General features: G+C 42.1%; 1 protein-coding gene across 1 annotated transcript in view; it reads left to right on the top strand.

Moving 5' to 3' along the window:
- The first annotated feature begins 5,518 nt into the window (after positions 1-5,518).
- Positions 5,519-20,263, top strand: part of ccnj (cyclin J) — a 16,057-nt gene continuing 1,312 nt past the window's right edge. Inside the window, exons 1-5 of the mRNA XM_041866718.1 lie at positions 5,519-5,682; positions 6,578-6,668; positions 11,746-11,956; positions 12,066-12,365; positions 20,043-20,202. Of these exons, the coding sequence (XP_041722652.1) occupies positions 6,600-6,668; positions 11,746-11,956; positions 12,066-12,365; positions 20,043-20,202 (740 nt within the window). The 5' untranslated portion in view covers positions 5,519-5,682; positions 6,578-6,599. The remainder of the gene's footprint in view (positions 5,683-6,577; positions 6,669-11,745; positions 11,957-12,065; positions 12,366-20,042; positions 20,203-20,263) is intronic.

Genomic DNA, 20,263 nt, shown 5'->3' with positions numbered 1-20,263 from the left:
AATCGGACAAACACATGCATATTTATTGAAAATGTTCTTGTATTTTTTGCTTTCAGGAGGTCTGTGGGGCTGATATCAAGTCTGCTAGCGCCAAAATTTCATTTAATTCTTAAAGAGATGGGTGGGGATGAGGCTTAAGACGGTGTGAACAATACTGAAATATTGAAAGCATTTAATGAGACAACAAAAAGTTGTGCAACATTAAAATATTGTCAGATTTACATTGTGTAATTTATTAACGGTCCCTAACTATCCCCAGAGATAGGCTATCCAAAGTCAAACCAATTTTGCCACGGGTGCACAGGAGCCAGCTGAAGCTAATTGGCTAAATCATTTGGCTAACTCTTCCCACCTGCGAACACACACGAGACACCCACATCAAACCACACCCCGAAACCAACTCACGTATGAATTTAGCCATGGCCGCAAGCATTTCTTAATGAACCAAATCTAAAACGAGACCAAATCAGGAAGTGCAGTAGCCCTTTAAATCTCATGAGCCACTGCATGTTACAAATTCCCTGCCGGTGACTCTAACACCATCCCACACACTGCACCAAATACCCTAGTTTTGTACTCCTAATTATCAGTACACATATGAATACTCTTGTCACTCTGTTGTCACTCGGAAGATCTACAGCCTTTTATCTGTCAACACTTAAAAGCAGCTTTTTCTCCCAACTGTTTGATAATGGGAACACGGGTGAACACCAGTCAATGGGGACTAACGATCCAGACAACCACTGTGTCCAGCCTAAGACATGCTCTCTACATGCAGGGAAGTGGCAGCACTAAAGAAAATACCCTTACACTCACACCTGACCATTGCACTTGCACATGTCTACAGCCCTCTTTCAGAGACACAAACGTTCTGACTCTTCAGTAGACGTCCCTCCCCCGGCAGGAGCCTAGCAGGCTAGGGGGTCATAAACTGGCCCTTCACATCTATGACAATGGCCACTGGTTGGTCACTAGGGGCTGTTGCTAGGGGGCCAGACATCAGCCCATCCTTCTGGCTCTGCAGGTCATACTCATAGAATTAGGAATTAGAATACTAGAATGGACATGAACCCAATCGAGATGTTGTGGCAGGACTTGAAACGAGCAGTTCATGCTTGAAAACCCACAAATGTCGCTGAGTTAAGCAGTTCTGCATGGAAGAATGGGCCACAATTCCTCCACAGCAACGTGAGAGACTGATCAACAACTACAGGAAGCTTTTGGTTGAAGTAATTGCTGCTAAAGGTGGCACAACCAGTTATTGAGTGTAAGGAGGCTATTCGTTTTTCACACAGGGGCATTGGGTGTTGCATAACTTTGTTTATGAAATAAATGAAATAAGTATGTAATTGTTGTGTTTTTTTGTTCACTTAGGTTCCCTTTATCTAATATTAGGTTTTGGTTGAAGATCTGATAACATTCAAAATCCAAAATATGCAAAAAACAGAGAAAGGGGGCAAATACTTTTTCACTGCACTGTATGTTTGTTAGCTACAGTGAGGGAAAAAAGTATTTGATACCCTGCTGATTTTGTACGTTTGCCCACTGACAAAGAAATGATCAGTCTATAATTTTAATGGTAGGTTTATTTGAACAGTGAGAGACAGAATAACAACAAAAAAATCCAGAAAAACGCATGTCAAAAATGTTATAAATTGATTTGCATTTTAATGAGGGAAATAAGTATTTGACCCCCTCTCAATCAGAAAGATTTCTGGCTCCCAGGTGTCTTTTATACAGGTAACGAGCTGAGATTAGGAGCACACTCTTAAAGGAAGTGATCCTAATCTCAGCTTGTTACCTGTATAAAAGACACCTGTCCACAGAAGCAATCAATCAGATTCCAAACTCTCCACCATGGCCAAGACCAAATTGCTCTCCAAGGATGTCAGGGACAAGATTGTAGACCTACACAAGGCTGGAATGGGCTACAAGACCATCGCCAAGCAGCCTGGTGAGAAGGTGACAACAGTTGGTGCGATTATTCGCAAATGGAAGAAACACAAAATAACTGTCAATCTCCCTCGGCCTGGGGCTCCATGCAAGATCTCACCTCGTGGAGTTGCAATGATCATGAGAACGGTGAGGAATCAGCCCAGAACTACACGGGAGGATCTTGTCAATGATCTCAAGGCAGCTGGGACCATAGTCACCAAGAAAACAATTGGTAACACACTACGCCGTGAAGGACTGAAATTCTGCAGCGCCCGCAAGGTCCCCCTGCTCAAGAAAGCACATATACAGGCCCGTCTGAAGTTTGCCCATGAACATTTGAATGATTCAGAGGAGAACTGGGTGAAAGTGTTGTGGTCAGATGAGACCAAAATCGAGCTCTTTGGCATCAACTCAACTCGTCGTGTTTGGAGGAGGAGGAAATGCTGCCTATGACCCCAAGAACACCATCCCCACCATCAAACATGGAGGTGGAAACATTATGCTTTGGGGGTGTTTTTCTGCTAAGGGGACAGGACAACTTCACCGCATCAAAGGGACGATGGACGGGGCCATGTACTGTCAAATCTTGGGTGAGAACCTCCTTCCCTCAGCCAGGGCATTGAAAATGGGTCGTGGATGGGTATTCCAGCATGACAATGACCCAAAACATACGGCCAAGGCAACAAAGGAGTGGCTCAAGAAGAGGCACATTAAGGTCCTGGAGTGGTCTAGCCAGACAGTTTTAGATGAACGATTCCATACATTTTTCGAATTAACTGCCAATATGCCAACATTCCATTCAAACAATGCAGTCAATCCACAGCCAACACTGGCTGAACTCGTTTGATGATAGGATTTAGACAAGTTGTTAATGCAACAAGTACTTAGATAAGTTGTAAATTTGACAAGTAACAGGATCTCTATGGTCACACTCAGATCTCTGCAGTCTCCTCCAAGCAGTGGCAGAGAGAATAGCAAAGCTCACCTCTGTCCTACACAGTAATATCTCAATCATATCTCTGTGGGATGGTGTGCTGGGCATGTTTAAAAAACACTACCATTCCCACCATTTCCATTCGATGTCTGTTGTATGTAAATAAAGTATCCTTGTGTGTAACTCTGTGAGATTGCCTCATTCCCCTCTGAACGGGGGAGGTGCTAGCGGGTCATGATTACAGATCAGCTCAAATGGAGAGTCGCTCTCCAACACTGCACGATGCACACTCAGAGGTGTCTGGTTCTGACCTAAGCCTAAACTGATTCCTCCTATACTGCTTTGTAAATCCACCAGATCATGAACGTAGGACACTACATATCTGCTCCAATGTACACAAGTGACAAACACTCTTAGGCCTTCCAGCTGAAGCAACTCCGGTTGTTAGCTTTTTTGTATTTGAATGGGAGACATGAATTTACAATGGGCGTGTTCGAGAGGATCACTTTTGTCAAGACGTTGACCAACGTTGGTTACCACCTTTCAATGTTTGTTGCATTATGGGTATAAAAATGTTCAGACTTGCGACTGTGTGTCCACTGAATGACCTTTACAACAACCATGTGATCTAAGGTCATGAACTTTTGAACGCAGTCGACTTGACATTTTTGCTCCTCACCAACTGCAACTTGAAGTCGGAAGCAAATCATTGTGGGAGACAATCTTCATCTGTTTTTTTGGAAGTAAAAAGCACTAAATGCTCATAAGTGGTTGATGTCGCCACCTATCATTGGTTATTATCAATGCATGTTTACTGTTTTGGGTGGATTACTATACTGAAGAAAAATATAAAACGCAACATGTAAAGTGTTGGTCCCATGTTTCATGAGCTGAAATAAAAGATCCCAGAAATTTTCCATACGCACAAAAAGCTTATTTCTCTCAGATTATGTGCACAAAAAGCTTATTTCTCTCAGATTTTGTGCACAAATTTGTTTACATCCCTATTAGTCAGCATTTCTCCTTTGCCAAGATAATCCATCCACCTGACAGGTGTGGCATGTCAAGAAGCTTATTAAACAGCATGATCATTACACAGGTGCACCTTGTGCTGGGGACAATAAAAGGCCATTAAAATGTGCAGTTTTGTCACACAACACAATACCACAGATGTCTCCAGTTTTGAGGGAACGTGCAATTGGCATGCTGACTGCACAAATGTCCATCAGAGCTGTTGCCAGAAAATTTAATGTTAATTTCTCTACCATAATCAACCTCCAACGTCGTTTTAGAGAATTTGTCAGTATGTCCAACCGGCCTCACAACTGCAGACGACGTGTATGGCGTTGTGTGGGCGAGCGGTTTGTTATAGGCAGGCAAAAGCTACGGACAATGAACACAATTGCATTTTATCGATGGCAATTTGAATGCACAGAGATACCGTGATGAGATCCTGAGGCCCATTGTCGTGCCATTCATCTGCCGCCATCACCTCATGTTTCATGTTTCAGCATTTTCAGCATGCAGCTGAAAATGTCCCAGTTCTTCCATGGCCTGCATACTCACCAGACATATCACCCATTGAGCATGTTCAGGATGCACTGGATTGACGTGTACGACAGCACGTTCCAATATCCAGCAACTTCGCACAGCCATTGAAAAAGAGTGGGACTACATTCCACAGGCCACAATCAACAGCCTGATCAACTCTATGTGAAGGAGATGTGTCACGCTGCATGAGGCAAATGGTGGTCACACCAGATACTGACTGGTTTTCTGATCCACGCCCCTATCTTTTAATTTCTGTGACCAACAGATGCATACTGTATTTGTATTCCCAGTCATGTGAAATCCATAAATTAGGGCCTAATGAATGCATTTCAATTGACATATTTCCTTATATGAACTGTAATTCATTCGAATCTTTGAAGTTGTTGCATGTTGCTTTTATATTTTTGTTCAGTATACATTACTTTCTAGCCATTCATTTCACACATTAAGTTTATTTATTCTGAAATGGAAAAAAGAACAGGAAAAATGTCCTGTTCTGATGTAATAGCAGATTATACTCATGGGGTAGCTTTCTTTATTCAAAATAACTTGCACCGCCTACTTTAGAGTAAGAGTTATAGAAATATTAAAGGCTACGTTGTATTAGAAGGAATTTCATAATTATATCAGGTTAGTAAAAGATATAGTGAAAACGTTAGGTAATTCCAGAAAAATAATTATTTCCAGATCTGATTCTAATTCACAATACTGTGAGTTATTTCGCAGACATGATCCGTTATTTAGGGGTTTCTTCCCGCAATTTCGGACTCAGTTGTGACCAAAAGGCCCATCCTATCACAGATCCTTGGGAGGTCCCTACCCCATTGAAGTTGAAATGTAAAATGGTTAAGGTAAGGGTTCATTTTAGGGTTAGGTAAGGGTTAGGTTATGGTTAAGGTTAGGTTAAGGGTTAAGGTTAGATATGGACGTTCCAAGGAATCCCGGATTGCACTAACCGTGACCAAAACGTTATCCCTGTTGACGTCTATGAATCCCGGCCAGTGATTGGATGTCTCTGGTGTGTAAGGTGAGTTTCAATTGGCAGCAGTGCTTTGAGAACGTTTTATCATGAGTTCCCATTGCAGCACCACTCTTGGGACTGCTCACATGCCTGAGCTGAGCTGCCATCGACTGACTCGAGTATCTTCAACAATGGAAGAATCATAACTTTATGTCAACTGGAAAACTCACGGCTATATCGAGTTTCTTGAGCAAAAGTCAGCTTTATAGTTGTACTACGCTTTTAAGTGTGGCGTGTAGGGGTAAGTCTGGAGTCGTTGGGGATTGGTTTGTCTGAAACTTTTGGCCGTATGTTAAATAGCTATTTGACTCAACACGTCATTTTTATGTAGGATAGTAGCCAATAGTCACCTCAAGCTGATCATCTTGAAATCAATGTTGAGGTTTGTCAAATGTGTGTGAATTTGTAGCAGTTAGTATATTACTTCCTCCGTAGTTGCGTTTGCACAAATGATATCATGTTACACACAGCGGTTTTGTCTACACTGTTACGGCCGCCAGGTCATTAATTGGCTTGGTGAGTGTGTCCTGAATTGCTGAATAGCTACTATTGGTTTGGCTAATATTTGCGTTTTCTAACCTTAATTTCTCTTAAAGGCCCAGTGCAGTCAAATGTGATTTTCCTGTGTTTTATATATATTTCTTCACTGAGGTTGGAATGTTGCTATGAAATTGTGCAAATTATGATAATGTACGAGCTGTTTTTGAAAGACTGTTTTGGTGGGATGGAGTTTTGTCCTGCCTGGTAAATTAGTAAATAGACCAATAAGAGAGAATTCCAAACATCTCTGCCAATAACAGCTAGTTTTCAGTTTTCCCCTCGCCACTCAGACCACTCCCTGATTGTCCTTAGCAAAATGTATTCCTTGAAAAAATAGCTCTTTGCTAAGAAGGTATTTTAGTTTTTTTTTTGGACCATTTTTTAATTGACAACAATCACAGTAAGGTACTTCATTGTTACCCAGAAATTATTTGATATTGAGATGACAATGGCTGTACTTGACCTTTTCATTGAAAATGCGGAGGGAAAATAAGACAATCTTTGTTCACTGCTGGAATTTCAGCTATGCAGAATATTCAACTGTTGTCATAAGTTTTGAGATTACCATCTTTAGACTGTACAATTTGTGCCTCAAGAAATTCCTACAAGTTCGATTAAATGGAGCTTGAGGGCCAATGGTGGAAAGGACAACTTGCTGGAGATATATACCAGGCTCTGCGCTACAAAGTAAGTATGCTGTCATATTTCAAAGTGGAGGCAATAACTGCCTACATTAGTGTAATATTCCCAAAGTGAGAGCTGGTGACCTGATATATTCTATTAACACAGGCCTACAATACATGGCTGATCATAGTGAAGTCAAAAATGTGATTGTCGTGTGTGTGTGTATATGTATATATATATATATATATATATATATATATATATATATATATATATATATATATATATATATATATATATATATATATATATATATATAAACACACACACACACAGTTGAAGTCGGAAGTTTACATACACCTTAGCCAAATACATTTAAATTCAGTTTTTCATAATTCCTGACATTTAATCCTAGTAAAAATTCCCTGTTTGAGGTCCATTAGGATCACCACTTTATTTTAAGAATGTGAAATGTCAGAACAATAGTAGATAATTATTTATTTCAGCTTTTATTTCTTACATCACATTCACAGTGGGTCAGAAGTTTACATGCTACAAAATACTAATTGAGTGTATTGCCTTTAAATTGTTTAACTTGGGTCAAATGTTTCAGGTAGCCTTCCACAAGCTTCCCACAATAAGTTGGGTGAATTTTGGCCCATTCCTCCTGACAGAGCTGGTGTAACTGAGTCAGGTTTGTAGGCCTCCTTGCTCGCACACGCTTTCTCAGTTCTTCCCACACATTTTCTATAGGATTGAGGTCAGGGCTTTGTGATGGCCACTCCAATACCTTGACTTTGTTGTCCTTAAGCCATTTTGCCACAGCTTTGGAAGTATGCTTGGGGTCATTGTCCATTTGGAAGACCCATTTGCGACCAAGCTTTAACTTCCTGACTGATGTCTTGAGATGTTGCTTCAATATATCCACATCATTTTCCTTCCTCATGATGCCATCTATTTTGTGAAGTGCACCAGTCCCTCCTGCAGCAAAGCACCACCACAGCATGATGCTGCCACCCCCGTGCTTGCGGTTGGGATGGTGTTCTTCGGCTTGCAAGTTACCCCCTTTTTCCTCCAAACATAACTATGGTCATTATAGCCAAACAGTTCTATTTTTGTTTCATCAGACCAGAGGACAATTCTCCAAAAAGTACGATCTTTGTGCCCATGTGCAACCGTAGTCTGGCTTTTTTAATGGCGGTTTTGGAGCAATGGCTTCTTCCTTGTTAAGCGGCCTTTCAGGTTATATCGATATAGGACTCGTTTTACTGTGGATATAGATACTTTTGTACCTGTTTCCTTCAACATCTTCACAAGGTCCGTTGCTGTTGTTCTGGGATTGATTTGCACTTTTCGCACCAAAGTACGTTAATCTCTAGGAGACAGAATGCGTCTCCTTCCTGAGCGGTATGACGGCTGCGTGGTCCCAGGTGTTTATACTTGCGCACTATTGTTTTGTACAGATGAACGTGGTACCTTCAGGCCTTTGGAATTGCTCCCAAGGATGAACCAAACTTGTGGAGGTCTACAATCTTCTTTCTGAGGTCTTGGCTGATTTCTTTTGGTTTTCCCATGATGGCAAGCAAAGAGGCACTGAGTTTGAAGGTAGGCCTTGAAATACATCCACAGGTACACCTCCAATTGACTCAAATGATGTCAATTAGCCTATCAGAAGCTTCTAAAGCCAGGACATCATTTTCTGGAATTTTCCAAGCTGTTTAAAGGCACAGTCAACTTTGTATGTAAGCTTCTGACCCAGTGGAATTGTGATACAGTGAAATAATCTGTCTGTAAACAATTGTTGGAAAAATTACTTGTGTCATGCATAAAGTAGATTTCCTAACCGACTTGCCAAAACTATAGTTTGTTAAACAGAAATTTGTGGAGTGGTTGAAAAACAAGTTTTAATGACTCCGACCTAATTGTATGTAAACTTCCGACTTCAACTGTGTATATATATCCACCCACGCTGAGGTTGGAATAATACTGTGAAATTGTGAAAGTTATGTTAATGCCCTTTTTGTGTAAGAGCTGTTTGAAAAGACCTCTGTGACATCACCAGGGAGTAAATTAGTTAATAGACAAATAAGACAATTCCTAACCTCTGCCAATAACAGCTAGTTTTCAGTTTTCCCGTCCCCACTCAGACCACTCCCAAACAGTCTTAGCAAAATTCTTGCTTGAGAAATCTCACAGCAACCCCCTTCACACCCCCTCCTCACCCTCTCCTAGAAAAATGCACTTATTATGACTGTGATGTGGTTATTCCACCTAGCTAGCTTAAGATAAGAGTGTTTGCTAAATGGCTAAAATATCAAATGTAAAGTAGTGTTGTCACGATACCAGAATTTTGACTTCAATACCAGGTTTAGTATCACGATACTCGATACCACGGCAAAAAAATGAGTATTATACTAAGTCACAGAATGGCACTTAATCCAGACAAACTCAGCTACTGCTCTGTTCAATCGTTGGACATCTTTTGAATTCAATATCACTACATTTTAAATTTGATGTCAATTTTTCAGAGACAGTCCTGTATGCATTAATAAAGCAAATATACAATCATACAATTAATTAGACTTTAGTAAAAACAATCTAATTACATAACAATGGTAATAATGTATTTGAATGGTAAATCTCTATTGATAAACTAGGTAAATCAAGATGTAGTCTAGGTGGCCTATTCACAATACAAGTCAATGCATATTCAATAGGAGTGTGTGCATGCATTGAATTTATTGAGCTTGTTTTCGCTGATTTCATGTGGCTATAGATGACAATCTGTTTCCCTTCCATTTGGGACTTATTTTATTGTACTGATCAACAACAACATTTGCGGTGAAGTAGCAGTCTCTACTTTTTATAAAACCCAGTAATGATGTCATCCTCACCAGGGTCTTGACCTGACTGCAGTTCGGCGTCGTAACCGACTTCAGTGGGCAAATGCTGACCTTCGATGGCCACTAGCACGCTGGAGAAGTGTGCTCTTCACGAATGAATCCCGGTTTCAACTGTACCAGGCAGATGGCAGACAGCATGTATGGTGTTGTGTGGGCGAGCGGTTTGCTGATGTCAACGTTGTCAACAGAGTGCCCCACGGTGGCAATGGGGTCATGGTATGGGCAGGCATAAGCTATGGACAACAAACACGATTGCGTTTTATTGATGGCAATTTCAATACAGAGATACCTTGACGAGATCCTGAGGCCCATTGTCGTGCCATTCATCCGCCGCCATCACCTCATGTTTCAGCATGATAATGCAAGGATCTGTACACAATTGCTGGAAGCTGAAAATGTCCCAGTTCTTCATGGCCTGCATACTCACCAGATGTTACCCATTGAGCATGTTTGGGATGCTCTGGATCGCCGCGTACGACAGCATGTTCCAGTTCCGGCCAATATCCAGCAACTTCACACAGACATTGAAGAGTGGGACTACATTCCTCAGGCCACAATCAACAGCCTGATCAACACTGTGAAGCAGTTGTCGTGCTGCATGAGGCAAATGGTGATCACACCAGATACTGACTGGTTTTCTGATCCACGCCCCTACCTTTTTTCTCAGTTGTGAAATCCATATAATATATTTCAATTGATTGATTTCCTTAAATGAACTGAAACTCAGTAAAATCTTTGAAATTGTTGCGTTTATATATTTTTTGTTTATATTCATCCAAAGTCTGTTTTTGGATGAAGTGATGACTTCGCTGCTCGCTCTGCTCCCTGTGCGCACCAAGGGCTAAGATGCATGTGATGTTGGTCTGTATAAACCGGATGCAAACCAGATATAGATGGTCCATGAATCAGCGAATGCAAACGTGAGTAGATTACATTGAAAACAATGGCTGGACATCTTGGACACAGTCTCCAGTTCTTATTATACCTCTGTAATCGTTGAATGTGATGGAGAGACGATTTAATAGTGCAATATGCAGAAATTGCAAAGCCATTTCCTGGTTGCTAAAATTCTAAGTTCTCCTAATTTCAGTTGATGAAAAAACAAGTAATATATAGTGTAGAGAATTATTGTACCATCTTAACTGCTGTGAAATATATATTTTCAATAACCAAAACTATTATATTTTCAGTTTTTTGAAGCTGTTGTACAAAACTGAAAGTAAGACGCAAAAACTAAACTTAAGAACGGGAAGCATAGAAATAGCGCACGTAGAACAGATCTACCGCTTCTTAGACTAGCTTTCAATGAGAGATCTGTCACATTTGTATTGGAATTTGGTCAGGTCGCCCAAAAATTTACATATTGCAGCTTTTAAGTGAATTAATAAAGTTTCTGGTGACAATCAGCAACTTCTATGCAGCATGAGTGAAGAGCTAACATGTTGCAGTCTAGACTCCCAGTGCTCTAGCAATGAGTAAGTGGAGCAGGCGACAGGCATGAATGGTGCACTCGCGCTATAAGGGGACACATTTGGCAGAAGTAACGAAAGTAACTCATTCTAATATCTAACAGTTTTTCATGTTATAGTATCGAAAAAGTACAGAAGTTTCGGTATACTGTGCAACACTACTAAGAAGGAATTTGTTTATTTTTGACCATTTTAATTGAAAACGATCACAGTAAGGTGCTTAATTGCTACTTAGAAATTATTTGATATTGGGCACGTTTGAGTGGTAAGGCTAAAGCAACCGACTGCAGACAAAAGTTGAGGAGTGAAGTCGAGGGAGGTGCAGACGAAAGTGAATCGCAATACACATTTTATTTATATGATTCCAACAGTTAAAATGCGGACATAATCTCTCGTGGACAGAACGTAACATAAATGGTATCGGAGCGTCTCAACAGACTGTTGGATGCGACGACTAACAAGAAACTTGGTTCCGGTGCCCTGATTTTTCGTCACTGATCAATTGGACAGTCACAATTCCGTAGGTGCTTGTGCATCTTTGGAATGTTTGAAGGGGAGGGGACATCTGGCCCATAGACTTACCTGAAACGGTCTGAGAGTTTCTATTTAGGAAGGTGGGGACTTCACTAGTCTTGTTTAGTATCCTTTCTCATACATCTCCCCCCAGACCTTTTTAATAGAGCATCTGAAGCAATTACGCAGGATTTTAGATCTGGGTGTCCAAGATTACATATCTTATAACGTAACATGACATGCACTTTTTTTCAGGAAATCAAGTTGCCCTCCTACAAAGGCCAGTCCCCCCAGCTCAACCTCAGGCGCTACTTTGCAGACCTCATAGCTATCGTAAGCAATCGCTACCGGCTGTGCCCAGCAGCCAGACACCTTGCCGTCTACTTGCTGGACCTTTTCATGGACCGCTATGATATAACGGTGCAACAGCTTCACATGGTCGCACTCTCCTGCTTGCTTTTGGCTAGTAAGTTTGACTGCTTCCTTGCAAGCCTCTGCTTGGCCAAACTTCCAATTGCTGTGGTCCACCTAGCCTATAAACTCATAATGTGATTATTTCCCCCCCCCCTCTGCAGGTAAGTTTGAGGAGAGAGAGGACCGGGTTCCTAAGCTGGAGACTCTTAACAGCCTGGGCTGCATGAGCTCCATGAACCTGGTGCTGACCAAGCAGGGACTGCTGCACATGGAGCTCCTCCTGCTGGAGACCTTCCAGTGGAACTTGTACCTGCCCACAGCTGCACACTTCATAGAGTACTACCTGTCCATCGCTGTCAACGACGCAGACCTCCATGATGGCTGGCCCATGGCATGCCTGGAGAAGACTGTGCTCTACATGACAAAGTATGCTGACTACTTCCTGGAGGTCTCCCTTCAAGGCAAGTGGAAGTTATCTGTTGCTGCTTCACTTAGATAATTCATTTGATACAGCAGTAGCAATACAGGGATATAACATCTACAGAAGAGACAGGAATGTCTATGGAGGAGGTGTTGCTGCATATATTCCGAGCCATATTCCTGTAAAGGTTAGCGAGGATCTCATGTCTACTGTTGTTGAAGTGTTATGGTTGCAGGTTCACCTCTGCCTCATCTAACGTTTTCTTTTAGGGTGCTGCTCTAGGCCACCAAGTGTTAAGTCAGTATCTGGATAATACAGTTGAAGTCGGAAGTTTACATACACCTTAGCCAAATACATTTAAACTCAAACTAGTAAACATTTCCTGTCTTAGGTCAGTTAGGATCACCACTTTATTTTAAGAATGTGAAATGTCAGAATAATAGTAGAGAGAATGATATATTTCAGCTTTTATTTCTTACATCACATTCCCAGTGGGTCATACGTTTACATACACTCAATTAGTATTTGGTAGCATTGCCTTTAAATTGTTTAACTTGGGTCAAACGTTTCGGGTAGCCTCCACAAGCTTCCCACAATAAGTTGGGTGAATTTTGGCCCATTCCTCCTGACAGAGCTGGTGTAACTGAGTCAGGTTTGTAGGCCTCCTTGCTCGCACACGCTTTCTCAGTTCTTCCCACACATTTTCTATAGGATTGAGGTCAGGGCTGTGTGATGGCCACTCCAATACCTTGACTTTGTTGTCCTTAAGCCATTTTGCCACAACTTTGGAAGTATGCTTGGGGTCATTGTCCATTTGGAAGACCCATATGCGACCAAGCTTGAACTTCCTGACTGATGTCTTGAGATGTTGCTTCAATATATCCACATAAATGTCCTTCCTCATAATGCCATCTATTTTGTGAAGTGCACCAGTCCCTCCTGCAGCAAAGCACCCCCACAGCATGATGCTGCCACCCCTGTGCTTCACGGTTGGGATGGTGTTCTTCAGCTTGCAAGTTACAAAGGGAAGCACAGCCGCGAGCTGCCCAGTGACACCAGACTTCCAGACGAGCTAAACCACTTCTATGCTCGCTTTGAGGCAAGCAACACTGAAGCATGCATGAGAGCACCAGCTGTTCCGGATGACTATGAGAACACTCTCTCCGTAGCTAATGTGAGTAAGACTTTTAAGCAGGTCAACATTCACAAGGCCGCAGGGCCAGACGGATTACCAGGACGTGTACTTCGAGCATGTGCTGACCAACTGGTAAGTGTCTTCACTGAGATTTTCAACATGTCCCTGACTGAGTCTATAATACCAACATGTTTCAAGCAGACCACCATAGTCCCTGTGCCCAAGGACACTAAGATAACCTGCCTAAATGACTACCGACCCGTAGCACTGACGTCTGTTGCCATGAAGTGCTTTGAAAGGCTGGTCATGGCTCACATCAACACCATTATCCCAGAAACCCTAGACCCCGCTCAATTTGCATACCGCCCCAACAGATCCACAGATGATGCAATCTCTATTGCACTCCACACTGCCCTTTCCCACCTGGACAAGAGGAACACCTACGTGAGAATGCCTTTCATTGACTACAGCTCAGCATTCAACACCATAGTGCCCTCAAAGCTCATCATAAGCTAAGGATCCTGGGACTAAACACCTCCCTCTGCAACTGGATCCTGGACTTCCTGACGGGCCGCCCCCAGGTGGTAAGGGTAGGTAACAACACATCTGCCACACTGATCCTCAACACGGGGGCCCCTCAGGGATGCGTGCTCAGTCCCCTCCTGTACTCCCTGTTCACCCATGACTGCATGGCCAGGCACGACTCCAACACCATCATTAAGTTAGCCGACGACACAACAGTGGTAGGCCTGATCACTGACAACGATGAGACAGCCTATAGGGAGGAGCTCAGAGACCTGGCCGTGTGGTGCCAGGATAACAACCTCTCCCTCAACGTGACCAAGACAAAGGAGATTATTGTGGACTACAGGGGAAAAAAAGAGGACTGAGCACACCCCCATTCTCATCGACGGGGCTGTAGTGGAACAGGTTGAGCGCTTCAAGTTCCTTGGTGTCCACATCACCAACGAACTATCATGGTCCAAACACTCCAAGACAATCGTGAAGAGGTCACGACAAAGCCTATTCCCCCTCAGGAGACTGAAAAGATTTGGCATGGGTCCTCAGATCCTCAAAAAGTTATACTGCTGCACCATCGAGAGCATCCTGACTGGTTGCATCACCGCCTGGTATGGCAACTGCTCGGCCTCCGACTGCAAGGCACTACAGAGGGTAGTGCGTATGGCCCAGTACATCACTGGGGCCAAGCTTCCTGCCATCCAGGACCTCTATACCAGGCGGTGTCAGAGGAAGGCCCTCAAAATTGTCAAAGACTCCAGCCACCCTAGTCATAGACTGTTCTCTCTGCTACCGCACGGCAAGCGGGACCGGAGTGCCAAGTCTAGGTCCAAAAGACTTCTCAACAGCTTCTACCCCCAAGCCATAAGACTCCTGAACAGCTAATCATGGCTACCCGGACTATTTGCACTGCCCCCCTAACCCCACCCCATCTTTTACTGTTAATTATTCATGCATAGTCACTTTAACTCTACCCATGTACATATTACCTCAACTAGCCGGTGCCCCCACACATTGACTCTGCACCGGTACCCCCCTGTATATAGCCTCCCTACAATTATTTTATTTTACTTCTGCTCTTTTTTTTCTCAACACCTTTTTTTGTTTTATTTTACTTTTGTTAAAAAAAATAAATGCATTGTTGGTTAAGGGCTGTAAGTAAGCATTTCACTGTAATGTCTACACATGTTGTATTCGGCGCATGTGGCCAATAAAATTTGATTTGATTACCCCCTTTTCCTCCAAACATAACGACGGTCATTATCGGCAAACAGTTATATTTTTGTTTCATCAGACCAAAGGACATTTCTCCAAAAAGTACGATCTTTGTCACCATGTGCAGTTGCAAACCGTAGTCTGGCTTTGTTATGGTGGTTTTGGAGCAGTGGCTTCTTCCTTGCTGAGTGGCCTTTCAGGTTATGTCAATATAGGACTCGTTTTACTGTGGATATAGATACTTTTGTCCTTCAGCATCTTCACAAGGTCCTTTGCTGTTGTTCTGGGATTGATTTGCACTTTTCGCACCAAAGTACGTTCATCTCTAGGAGACAGAACGCGTCTCCTCCCTGAGCGGTATGATGGCTGCGTGGTCCCATGGTGTTTATACTTGCGTACTATTGTTTGTACGGATGAATTGCTCCCAAGGATGAACCAGACTTGTGGAGGTCTACAATTTTTTTTCTGGGGTCTTGGCTGATTTCTTTTGATTTTCCCGTGATGTCAAGCAAAGAGGCACTGAGTTTGAAGGTAGGCCTTGAAATACATCCACAGGTACACCTCCAATTGACTCAAATGATGTCAATTAGCCTATCAGAAGCTTCTAAAGCCATGACATCATTTTCTGGACTTTTCCAAGCTGTTTAATGGCACAGTCAACTTAGTGTATGTAAACTTCTGACCCACTGGAATTGTGATACAGTGAAATAATCTGTCTGTAAACAATTGTTGGAAAAAAGACTTGTGTCATGCATAAAGTAGATGTCCTAACCGACTTGCCAAAACTATAGTTTGTTAACAGGAAATGTGTGTATTGGTTTTAAAACAAGTTTTAATGACTCCAACCTAAGTGTGTGTAAACTTCCGACTTCAACTGTATGTGTGACATGCTTGATAATGTGTGATGCTAATAGAGGTCTATTTTCTGGGTGACCTGATTACTGGTTTTCATCAAGCAATCCGCTCAATAGGAAGCTTCTTACTGTAACCGGTGCCTGTAATCTGACTCAGGTTATCAATCAACCTGCCAGAGTGTTTACAAAGAGTACAGGAACTACATCGTCCAAGTGATTTGATCATATCTTTACTAATGCTGCAGCACTTTGTTCTAAAGCTGTATCCACACCCATTGGATGTAGTGGCTATATCCAGAAAAGCCAAGGTTCCAAAGGCTGGGCCTAAAATAGTGTGTAAGAGATCATACAGAAGATGTTCTAGTGATTCCTATGTTGAAGATTTGTTGGTTTGATGTGTGTAATGAGGAGCATCCAGATGCTGCAGTTGATGCATTTATGAAATAGTTTCTTCCAGTTATCAATAAGCATGCACCTATTAAGAAACTGAATGCTAAAACTGTTAAACCCCCCTGGATTGTTGAGGAATTTAAAAGCTGTATTGTTTAGAGAAATGATGCAAAGGAGAGCCAAGTAAGGATGTCTCCACATCTGATTGGCAGACATTGTAAATTGAGAAATTGTGACTAAACTCAACAACCAATAATAAATTGTATTAAGAAACCAAGATAAATTAAATGATGGATGTATGATTGAAAAAACCTTTGGAGTACTTTAAATGAAATTATGGCAAGAAAGACAAATTCAACTCCATCTTTCATTGAATCAGATGGCTTATTCATCACAAATCCTTTAGACATTGGCAATTATTTTAACATTTAATTATTTAGCGATTTCATTGGCAAAATTAGGCATGAAATAAATGCCAACAAACTGAGCCATCATATTCATGCATAAAATACCTAATAATGAAAGAAAAGCATTGTAATTTTCAAAAGTTAGTGTGGGAGAGGTGGGGAAATGATGGCGGACCCCATTTAGTCGATTGTTTGGTCGATAGGCTGTTGGTTGACGCATTTTTTATTTATTTTTTTGTAGAGCAGTTGCTATAAAAAATAAATATGTTTCATGGCACATGTCTTGATTGATGCCTGTCTCAGTGGACTAATCCATTGCGGAGGCCACAGGGATGGCCAGAAATACAGTTACCGTTAATTCCCATGTCTAATCTTCAAAGTTTATTTGGTTACTGTAATTTCTGTTAATGCATTCAATATATTATTAGTATTTTACAGTTCTCATTGCAGTGCGCACAACCTAGGCAACACTTGTGAGAAACAAGTTTTTGTTTATTTCATTCCATTTACAAGTTGTCAATTTATTAATTGTGTTTTGTTTGAAGGGCTCCTGTCAATGTTGAGTAAGGATGCACACCTGATTACACATAGAAGTAGGCCTAGGCTACCTGGCCTGCGCGCAAATGGAGGCTTATACAGTGCATTCGGAAAGTATTCAGACACCTTGACTTTTTCCACATTTTGTTAGAGCCTTATTCTAAAATGAAATAAATAATGTTTTCCCCTCATCAATCTACACACAATACCCCATATGACAAAGCAAACATTTTAGCAAATGTATTACAAATAAAAAACAAAATATCGCATTTACATAGGTATTCAGACCCTTTACTCAGTACTTTGTTGAAGCACCTTTGGCAGTGATTACAGCCTCGAGTCGTCTTCGGTATGACTACAAGCTTGGCACACCTGTATTTGGGGAGTTTCTTCCATTTTTCTCTGCAGATCCTCTCAAGTGCTGTCAGGTTGGATAGGGATCATTACTGCACAACTATTTTCAGGTCTCTCCAGAGATGTTGAAGTCCAGGCTCTGGCTGGGCCACTCAAGGACATTCAGAGACTTGTCCAGAAGCCACTCCTGCATTGTCTTGGATGTGTGCTTAGGGTCATTGTCCTGTTGGAAGGTTAACTTTCACCCTAGTCTCTGAGGTCCTGAATGCTCTGGAGTAGGATTTCATCCAGGATCTCTCTACAGTCGTGGTCAAATGTTTTGAGAATGACATAAGTATTGGTCTTCACAAAGTTCGCTGCTTCAGTGTTATGAGAGATTTTTGTCAGATGTTACTATGGTATACTGAAGTATAATTACAAGCATTCCATAAGTGTCAAAGGCTTTTATTGACAATTACATTAAGTTTATGCAATATTTGCAGTGTTGACCCTTCTTTTTCAAGACCTCTGCAATCCGCCCTGGCATGCTTTCAATTAATTTCTGGGTCACATCCTGACTGATGGCAGCCCATTCTTGCATAATCAATGCTTTGAGTTTTACAGAATTTGTGGGTTTTTGTTTGTCCACTTGCCTCTTGAGGATCGACCACAAGTTCTCAATGGGATTAAGGTCTGGGGAGTTTCCTGGCCATGGATCCAAAATGTTGACGTTTTGTTCCCTGAGCCACTTAGTTATCACTTTTGCCTTATGGCAAGGTGCTCCATCATGCTGGAAAAGGCATTGTTCGTCACCAAACTGTTCTTGGATGGTTGGAAGAAGTTGCTCGCGGAGGATGTGTTGGTACCATTCTTTATTCATGGCTGTGTTCTTAGGCAAAATTGTGAGTGAGCCCACTCCCTTGGCTGAGAAGCAACCCCACACATGAATGGTCTCAGGATGCTTTACTGTTGGCATGACACAGGACTGATGGTAGCGCTCACCTTGTCTTCTCCGGACAAGGTGTTTTCCGGATGCCCCAAACAATCAGAAAGGGGATTCATCAGAGAAAATGACTTTACCCCAGTCCTCAGCAGTCCAATCCCTGTACCTTTTGCAGAATATCAGTCTGTCCCTGATGTTTTTCCTGGAGAGAAGTGGCTACTTTGCTGCCCTTCTTGACACAAGGCCATCCTCCAAAAGTATTTGCATCACTGTGTATGCAGATGCACTCACACCTGCCTGCTGCAATTACAGAGCAAGCTCTGCACTGGTGGTGCCCCGATCCCGCAGCTGAATCAACTTTAGGAGATGGTCCTGGTTCTTGCTGGACTTTCTTGGGCGCCGCCCTGACGCCTTCTTCACAACAATTGAACCTCTCTCCTTGAAGTTCTTGATGATCCAATAAATGGTTGATTTAGGTGCAATCTTACTCGCAGCAATATCCTTGCCTGTGAAGCCCTTTTTGTGCAAAGCAATGATGACGGCACGTGTTTCCTTGCAGGTAACCATGGTTAACAGAGGAAGAACAATGATTTCAAGCACCACCCTCCTTTTAAAGCTTACAGACTGGTATTCTAACTCAATCAGCATGACAGAGTGATCTCCAGCCTTGTCCTCGTCAACACTCTCACCTGTGTTAACGAGAGTATCACTGACATGATGTCAGCTGGTCCTTTTGTGGCAGGGCTGAAATGCAGTGGAAATGTATTTTTTTGGGATTAAGTTCATTTAACATGGCAAAGAGGGACTTTGCAATTCATCTGATCACTCTTCATAACATTCTGGAGTATATGGAAATTGCCATCATGAGGCAGCTGACTTTGTGAAAATTAATATTTGTGTCATTCTCAAAACGTTTGACCCCAACTGTACAGGAGCTGTCCAGGAACAGGATTGGAGAGCCCTGATCTATACACCCACACTGTATTCTGTAACTGTATTATTTAGCTACAACAGACAAGTGTCTACATACCAAAGCATTTGAGATTTAGTGTTGCTAATTTCTAAATGTTTCTTTATTTTCTCGTGGTGTTCTTTAGTTGATGTGTACTTAGTTTTAATTTGTGTTGCTGTGCTTGTCCATTAATGTCATGTTTTATATCTATGTTTCAACAGCTAATGGGGATCCACATATTTTTTTCGTAAATCATATAACTGGTATTTCAAGGTTTTTCGAACCAGTGTTTGCCTTCTGAAAATATGATTTTAAGAGAGCATAACGTCACCTTTTGCACTTAAAGCCTGCAGTTGAAAGACTCAGCTAGGCTTGTTGCACAATATTCTGGTGCAATACATGGTGATGAGTAATGACTTGCTATTATTCCAGATCATGCGTTTCTGAGGTTCGCCCCCTCACTGGTGGCAGCTGCCTGTGTGGCAGCTTCTCGCATCATCCTGCACCTGTCCCCTTCCTGGCCTCCTCAGCTTCAGCGCCTCACCGCATACAGCTGGGATCACCTTGTCCCCTGTGTAGAGAAAATGCTAATGTGAGTGTCTGTCCTCAGCTGGGCTCTCTTGCCTGCTTAACACCAGGGACCGTGTTTTATT

This window comes from Coregonus clupeaformis, chromosome 37 (genome assembly GCF_020615455.1).
Source record: "Coregonus clupeaformis isolate EN_2021a chromosome 37, ASM2061545v1, whole genome shotgun sequence".
NCBI lineage: Eukaryota > Metazoa > Chordata > Actinopteri > Salmoniformes > Salmonidae > Coregonus > Coregonus clupeaformis.
Note: the sequence above shows the minus strand (reverse complement) of the source record. Positions and strands in the feature narration are given on the sequence as shown.